The 8,837-nt window shown below is 37.8% G+C and overlaps 1 protein-coding gene across 1 annotated transcript in view; it reads right to left on the bottom strand.

Annotated features, from left to right (window-relative positions):
* Positions 1-2,939: 2,939 nt before the first annotated feature.
* The window catches only part of LOC113239434 (cyclin-J-like), a 12,028-nt gene continuing 6,130 nt past the window's right edge, over positions 2,940-8,837 (bottom strand). The window contains exons 3-6 of the mRNA XM_026476441.1: positions 8,614-8,785; positions 7,040-7,321; positions 5,884-6,040; positions 2,940-4,498 (exon numbers count right to left, since the gene is read on the bottom strand). Of these exons, the coding sequence (XP_026332226.1) occupies positions 4,063-4,498; positions 5,884-6,040; positions 7,040-7,321; positions 8,614-8,785 (1,047 nt within the window). The 3' untranslated portion in view covers positions 2,940-4,062. The remainder of the gene's footprint in view (positions 4,499-5,883; positions 6,041-7,039; positions 7,322-8,613; positions 8,786-8,837) is intronic.

Here is an 8,837-nt window from a genome sequence, read left to right as displayed (position 1 = left end):
ACCGACTAACACCGTAAACGCTGTTGGATAACGATATCGTATCCGAATCCGAATCCAAAGTTTAACTCGGAAAGTTCTGAATAGCTCGGAAAGAGCCCGTCGATTCGAGAACCATATTGGTTAAAATATCGAAGAGTTGTGAATCTGGGTACTGCCTCGGTAACGCACGTGCTATCTGTATAGCGCAAGCTTCTAGTTTAAAGTTTTGCGCACTAATATAACATGCAAGTGATAAATATTGTTCGTAACAAGAATCAATACATTACGCGCCAGTATACCCTAAAGCAGGGGTCGGCAACCTGCGGCTCGTGAGCCTGCATACTCAAACATTAAAATCAAAATAAAGTAACAAGCCAACTAACAAATGAAAACTTGTGTTTGAAACTTAAAACCACGCAAAACCAATGCTTCCGTTTATTTACTACTCAATTCTGTAGTCATGTTATTTAATTATTTTAATTTTCTAGTTAAATACTTTAACTTTTACTATGTATGAATAACTAGATATTATTTTATATTTTAAATCACAATCAATTACCTTTATAAAAGAAAGTACTATAATAATATTGGCAAGAAAAATTTTAGCGGCTCTTTCAAAACTGTGATATTTTGTAAATTGTAATTTTTGGCTCTTTCAACTCAAAAGGTGACCGAACCCTGCCTTAAGGGAATCACTACACTTATGGACTCGAATCGCATTGAGCCGGTCAGAAAAATCTTTATGTCCATGTTATTTAATGCTCTTATTAGAGCGAAAAAAACACCGCTCTCACCGATTACCGCATGTACATAAAGGTTTTTCTGATCGGCTCAAAGACGATTTAGTGTGAATAAATGCGGTGAGTCCCTAACAGCAACCCTGGCGTTAATTTTAATTCAAAACGTGATAATTTAAATAAACAACCTTTGCAAATTAAACCTTCTAGAGTCGGCAGTAAAGCTATTTGAACGAAATAATGTTATTGTATCATTCTTTTCATATAAATTAAAATGGTTGGGCTTAGCAATGAATGCGATGTCATTAACAATAATAATGAAATTAATCTTTTTAGGCCGTGGGAGAGGCGAGAATCTAAAGAAGATAACAATAATAATTCATTGTTTAAATGATAATCGCTCAAGTGAATTCGGACATTTCAAATAATTTCTACTAATAAACACATCGAGTACATAAAAGAAATAGAGTCAAAAACACATCAGGCAAATGGATCTTGTATCACTTTTATATATCAACTCGCGTTTGCGCTGGAAACACAAATCAGAAAACTGAAATAGTACAGCGCCGACAACTGACCTGTGTATACGTCCACATATTCCAACAATATTCTGTATTTATTTATTGTAATAAAGATAATACTTTTAACAATGGGGGGCGGTTTCATTCGGTGGTGTGGGGAAAACAGCAAACAATTAATTACAAAACAAACGGAATAATACGTTTAATTATATATTAGCTATAAGCTCAAGTTAAACTGGTCGATTTGAAGTGAAACAATTGACGACACCCATCGATTGTTTCGAATTCGGGCTGGTCAATCGCAGCGCAGTTGTCACCGTAATGATTTGGCAGAAGTTTTTAAGCAAATTAAATGACATTTCGTCTCTATTTCTGGTTATATACTTGATGAATACGTGATAATCTTCATTCCGCTAAAATCTACGTCAAGGAGCTCGGTGTTTAGTACTAAGAAACTGCGCATTGAATTTTAGTGATAAGACTTCGCATTGGAAGGGCAGTGACGACATTCATACATCCAATCAGTAACGACAGATGTCTTGCTAAAACTATTACATATTAATATTAGTGGACTACGCAGTAATGTCAGCATTACTGTGTACGGCTTTTGAAGCATGCCGTTGAAATTACAGGTACACGAGACTTGTCTAACTATTGACGTGCGCAGTGGCAGTGCCCCGATCTTTGCGATTTAAAGCTCTGAGTGGCACTGCAACTATTATGGACAGGCGTGTAGCTCACCAGCGCACGACTTGTTCGTCCCGTCACTTGATATTGTAAAAAAAAACTTGCCATAAACTCGCCATTGTAAAGCAGAACACCAAAAAGTCGCAAAAGCAATTGAATTGTTATTGACACTCTTATTGACATACAACTGAGATGATTTAAAACTAACAAACTTGGGCTGCTGCCGTCATTACCCGTCGTAACATCGAGATCATTCATTACACTTACGATTTAAGCGTTAAAGGTTTTAATATCCTATTGTAATATACAGGGTGACAAAACAATCACTGTCCATTTTTTCCTCAGTATAAGATTCAGTAATACAATACATTAGTGAAATAAAATATTTTTAAAAATCCCCATTTGTTGCTGTTAATATTTCCCAATAATTCCTAATGCGTGGTTTCCTCGAAATAGTGAATAAAAGTCGAGATTCGTCGAACGCTGGGCGCCGGAGTGTCGGGCGCTTGCACGACCGCCAATCGGTAAAATATCCCACTGTAATGTTGTTGCTATGGCAACGGCGTCTGTTGTCTATAATTATTCACCAACTCCAATTTCTTAATGGCTCCATCGATTTTCACGATGATTCTGCCAATGTCAGGGTTGAAAAAGACACCTGTACGTTGGTGTGACTATGTACAGTTGGAAAGCCGGAGATCCGTTGGGTACGATGAGGATTAGATCAAATTTTGTTGGTTATCTTTCACCAAAACAAAAATACAGCGCAATATTTAGAATCTCAACCGGCAATAAGTGAAAACACTCGAGTAAGTATAAAACACACCAACGAGCAGAATCAAATATTCACAATGTTTCAGAAAACTTTGAGACGTCATAACTTATTTATTCGTTAATTATTTGTAAAAAAAATTGAACAAGTATTTTTTTATTTCTATTTATACAGCATGCTTCTCAAAAATAGAAATATAAATTCTTTTTTAATCAACCTGTATATAAAGGATAAGTCGTTCAAAACGATAACATTTATCGGTGCAAATAATATTACGTCAACTATACGCGTCTGTCTGGGCTATTTATTCACTATAGCTTTGAATAGCCCGAAACGTACTTTATAACGTAATTTAGAAGACGCAATCGTAGGCATACGTAAGCATCAGTCATCAACCCTGCGGTAAAACTAGCGTAAACACGTCCTCACTCCAGACATAGTGTAACAAGAAAAGTATATTAACTCCGTACAGATGTACCAGCGCGGCTTGTATTGCGACGCACACATTCGCATAATAATGAAAGGCGCGTTGGAACTAGTGATGCATAGAAAGTGTCATAACGGAAAAAGGGGTCTATTCGCGTTCTCCATCCGACATCCGTCCAAAATAATTACTGTGAAATAAGCAATACTCGACCGTATTAAAAAACACTTGATTCAAATGAAGTATACTTAACATTGATTTGGTCGAATATTACTTGTTTCTGACAGGGAGCGGATGAAACGGAAGCAGATGCGAAACGTAAATATTAGCAGAAACGGAAGCGAATGCGGAAGTGTAAATACTATAAAGATCTCAACGAAATATTTCGAAACAGGGCTTGTGTTCTTAACACAACATAAAACTGCTAAGACGCACGCGCCCCATTGCCAAGCAATACGCGGATATATAATCCATCGCGAACGATAAAAACTTCCGATAAAAATACCGTTATAAAAGTTGCGGAAGCATATACGGAAACAGATGCGAAACTTCCGCAGAAGCAGAGGTCTATTGCATCGCTAGTTGGGACGACCAGCCCTATGCAACGCGAGTATATCGCGGGATTATGCGAATGTGTGCGTCCGTACACGGCACGCAATCATACAAGCCGCGCTGGCACGTTTGTTTGGAGTTACCATACTTACACCATTATACTATGCTTCAGATAGATAACTAAAAACATGTATAGCATTAGGCAGGGTGCTTAATTGGAATACATAAAGAGAATATATGCTAAGTATGATTGAAAAATACTTTTGATCGCAAATAAAATGTACTTATGCTTAATTTGTTTAACGCCTCAAGGCCTTAATTCGTAGTATCAAATGTATTTCCAATCTATGACTATCACATGTTGAATTACTTAGGCGTACTTAGTGTACCCTATACGCATACGTTGAGTACGTCCTGTGGTTGACCTACTTGCGCGCCGAGATAACTTTTCTTTGCTTCTATCTCGGATTCCGTGACGCAACCGCGTTTCACAGCCACGCTTGTGGACGGTTGCACATCCAAATTACCATCAAGGAGCCTATTGGCCTTGAAGAACCTATAGTCAGCCGCTGTGTCCACTCTGGAGTACACCACGTCGATGGTCGTCGGTAGCGTGTGATAATCTTCGTTCACAGTTGCAGGTACATTGGAGTCGTCCAAATCCAGAACTGAGTCGCTGTGTGATTCTGGTACGTTATTGCAACTGACGTCAGGTGTGCTGTCAGAGTTCGAAGGTAGCGAGATTTGAAAGTTAGGCGGTGTGTACGGTGTGACATTTGGAGTGCCGATGGAGCCTGATTCTTTAGATTTCAGGTGTGCCATCATCCTGAAACACACATTTCTTAAATGTATACCAAAGTTTCAAGTTTCACGATTTCATATAACATCTTTAACATTCAGAATGTTCGCTTCGGTGGTATAACCAGGTCTAGTTTTGTGAATATATACCCAAAGGAATCAACTTGGTGGTCCAAGGACTTCGACTCTGGGTTATGTTCACGTCCTAAAGCCAGGAGGCGTCTTTTCGGCCTTTGTTCATCATGTCAGAATTAACGTTCGGATACCTACAAATCTCTTTAGTAGTAAAAGGCAAAACACCCACGGCAACTGCTCAATAGCAGCAAAAAAATCTATGGTATTACTTATTTTCCGTTTAATCACATGCTTTAAAAAAATTTAAATTTTTTTTGCAATTTCATTTTTATATTTTCATGGTGAAAATGAGTTTTAATGAGAGACTGAAAATATAATAATAGACTGTCCTTAGGTTAATTTAAAACAAGAAGCAAAATTTGTCACGGAGAAATTGTTTTCAGCTAAGAGCAAACAAAAACACATAAAAATTAATGTTTATAAAATAATTAATTATTTTTTACTTTTTCTATTGCACATTCTTTTCAAAAATTGTTTTCATTCTTTAGTTTTTTTATATTTCCTCGCAGTGTTTGAGAAAAGTACCATGTAATAGAGATGCCACGAATAGTGATTTGGTCGAATACCGAATATTCGGCCGCGCTCTCGGCCGAAACGCCGAATATTCGACGGCGTAAGATCTGTGCATTTCACGCGCGATCTATTACGACCTGTCTCATTGCGCTGCGTGCGGAGCTAACGAGGGTGGGGTGTTTTGTTGAATAATAAAAAAACGATAGAATTTGACAGTTTCTGAACCTATTTTGATGAAGTCGTTACAAATAATATGCAAATTGATGAGGATGTGCAGACAAGTTCAATTGCACATGAGATTTTTATTTGAAAACTGTTCGCCTAGATCGGACGGCAGATCCTTACAAGTGGAGGTCAGCAAACGCAAAACAGTATCCAAGGCTGTCAAAATTTGCTAAGATTTATCTATCGTCTCCTGGCAGTAGTGTTTATAGTGAGAGGCTATTTTCAGAAGCAGGAATTGTTTATGAGGAAAAGCGCAATACTTTGTTACCAAACAATGCCGAAAAAATTGTTTTCATTCATCACAACCTGCCACTGATTGATTTTAATAATGTGTGTTTAAAATACATGATACATTGAATAAAATGTGCATTTTTCATTATTGTTCGATATTCGGTATTCGGCCGCATACCTAATATTAAAAAGAGTGGCCGAATGTTCGTGGCATCTCTACTATACGTACTTCGGCAGGAACGGGGATTGTCTGACTTGTATAATCCGCTCGGGTTCTGCAATAATATACTATCTTTAAAGTGTACCCACTTCTGTAAGAGCTTTGCTATGGGCGCGACAATGGACTGCTTGCGGGTGGAGATGGTGGCCAGCCAGCTGGGCCACGCGCACAGGCCGAGATCGGCGCGTGCGCACGCTACGCAAGCGCAACCCACGTCCACCGACTCCACAGCCTTTAAGCGGACATCTGTGGACGTTACACAGCAATATAAAAACTATTAGGAACACGTAAAGAGCATTCCAAATTTATTTTAATGCGTCATTTATTTGTGGAAACCCAAGTTGCATAGACGTTGACACGTAACAAAACAAGTACAATTTCACTATGTCTGGCAAACGTTAACGAAAACGTCATTGACTTACAAATAAATGGACGACGGGTCTAATACAAAAACCACGAAAAAAATGTCACAAGTCAACCTATTTAAACGTAGTGACATGTAATGGAATATGAAAAAGCTAAAACGTTGAATTCAAATTGTAATGTCATCGCAGTACTGTCTAATTTTGCTTGCTTCGCTGTCAGTCGAACAAACGAAGACTAAAGCGTGAATGACGCTCTGTATATGATTTTAACGCCCTATAAGTTCGGACACTTTTTAGCGCAGACCCGACGTCCATATAATTGTAAGTCAATGGAAAACGTTTATTTTTTTATATTAATCACATGCAACGGACTACACTGATGTTACACGTTTTTTTAAACAATTGGAAGGTTCTAATAAAACAATTAATATTTTAAACACTGTAATAGTGATTTGGGTATTTTTTTTACGATAAATTATAAAAATTGTAAAATGTAATTGTTTTATCGACTTTTAAACACCGCTGGATTATTTTTTTGGAGTTATGTTAAAGACAGAGTCTATATCGAGCCAATAGAATCGATTGCAGCCATAAAACTCAAAATTTAGTGATTAACGATATAGGCCAACCATTTTGTCAAAAAGTAATTAATAAGTTTGATGAAAGAATCGACATCGGTAACTGTGGTCGTGGTGGACATTTATTAGATATCATTTTTCATTAATAACTGCCAAACCTTACTTTTTTAATACAATGAAAATTTGAATCATTGCCATCTAAATTTATAGTTTTATTTTGATTTACAAAACAAAGTCCTTGTTGAAAAACCCTTTACAATGCAGTTTATTATAAAAATATATTGAAACAAACGCAGACTTACCAGAAAGTGACAAGTCCAAATAGGCCTCAAGCAGCTTGGCGCCGTCTCTCTTGATGCGTTTCACGAAAACGGGGTTCCGCGAAGTGAGATCCGAGTCCTGGACGACGTACTTGGCCAATATAGATGCAAAGGTGACTGCTGTAGAATACAGTAGCTTCCACCGCAGGTGCTGCCCGATCATCCATTCCAGTTTCCTGAATGTTTTCCCGCACAATTGTACTCCGCTCGCCGCGGACAGAACTTTCAGGGTCAAGGCTTCGTTGAATTTCTCTTCACTCTTTGCTGTATTAAAAAAATATACATCATTGACTTACAATTATATGGACATCGGGTCCGCGCTAAAAAAGTGTACGAGCTTAGAGGGCGTTAAAATCGTATACAGAGCGTCATTCACGCTTTAGTCTTCGTTTGTTCGACTGACAGCGAAGCAAGCAAAATTAGACAGTACTGCGATGACATTACAATTTAAATTCAACGATTTAGCTTTTTCATATATTCCTTTACATGTCACTACGTTTAAATAGGTTGACTTGGGACATTTTTTTCGTGGTTTTTGTATTAAACCCGTCGTCCATTTATTTGTAAGTCAATGGTATACATAGACCACAGACATATATAGCAAGTACCGCAATGTGTATGAAAACCATGGTGCCACATTTTTGTACCTCCGATGACGTCACAAGCGCTATTTAGAAACCTCCTTTGGCATTATAGCTATTAATTAAATCGAAGGGAACGCAGCATGTATTTAAAATAATGATTTTTCAAGTATTTATGGATACCCAAAAGATAATGTGATTTGAAAAAAAAGTTGCTCCGGAAATCTAAAATAAAATAAAAACAAAATTCAAAAAAACGCCGGCCGCGTTCTGAAGCGTTGCAGCAACAACTAAGCGTTTATAGCTTACATTGTGCACGCGAAATGGGTACACTTGTGGCGTCTAATTTAGATTAGTGACATATACATAATACAAAGTTATCTGCGTGATAACTTTAAAGAGATTAACATTGTTACACATGCGTCACAGAGCATTTATGAAAATGTAATTTATGTTATGAAGAAAGGTTTTTTTTTGAGAAAAATAGTGACAGACATAACATTAATAGGTGGAATAAAAATAAACTAGCTGTTATTGACAGTCGTTTTCACAAAGTCAATTCATTTCAGGGGCAATGATAAAAGAGATATACTTGGTACTTGATGCAACGGGCTGGTATCCGCAACTCGACGACAAGGCGCCTATTTTGCGTGTAACGAGATATATTACGAGATTTAAAACTATTGCGCCAAAGCCAAAGCAGCACAATAAGGTATTTTTCTAGGATTTTAAAGAACTTGCACTGTACAAAGCAAAAATGGCGGACTCAACTCAGCTTTTGAAACCTATAGTTGGCACGCGTCAAACGCTAACTAATCTGTGTTTTCACACCTTTATTAAAGTATTTATTAAATTACGAAATTCACAAAAGAAAACTGTTAAAATAATTAATTAAACAGCCTAATTTTCAGATGGCAATTGGCAAAAACGTGCTTGATCCATAGACGCTTCAGACACAGACAGTCAGGTACTAACCAGCAAGACTGAGACAGGCCAAGGCGACGTGCGACATTCGGTCCGAGCGCAGTCTATGTGCATCCATGAAGAGGTCCAAGTGTGCCACAGCGCAATGCAACGTGGCGATGCTCATCCCCAGCTTCTTGACGATGTTGCGTAGTTGTTGCACGAGGGCACCGCGGTACGCCAACTGGAAAATAAAATAATCTATGGCGAAACAGAGAACTTATATAATCCCGAGG

This window comes from Hyposmocoma kahamanoa, unplaced genomic scaffold (assembly GCF_003589595.1).
Source record: "Hyposmocoma kahamanoa isolate Upper Pololo Valley unplaced genomic scaffold, ASM358959v1 99879, whole genome shotgun sequence".
Classification (NCBI taxonomy): domain Eukaryota; kingdom Metazoa; phylum Arthropoda; class Insecta; order Lepidoptera; family Cosmopterigidae; genus Hyposmocoma; species Hyposmocoma kahamanoa.
This window is presented reverse-complemented; position numbering and strand designations above follow the sequence as displayed.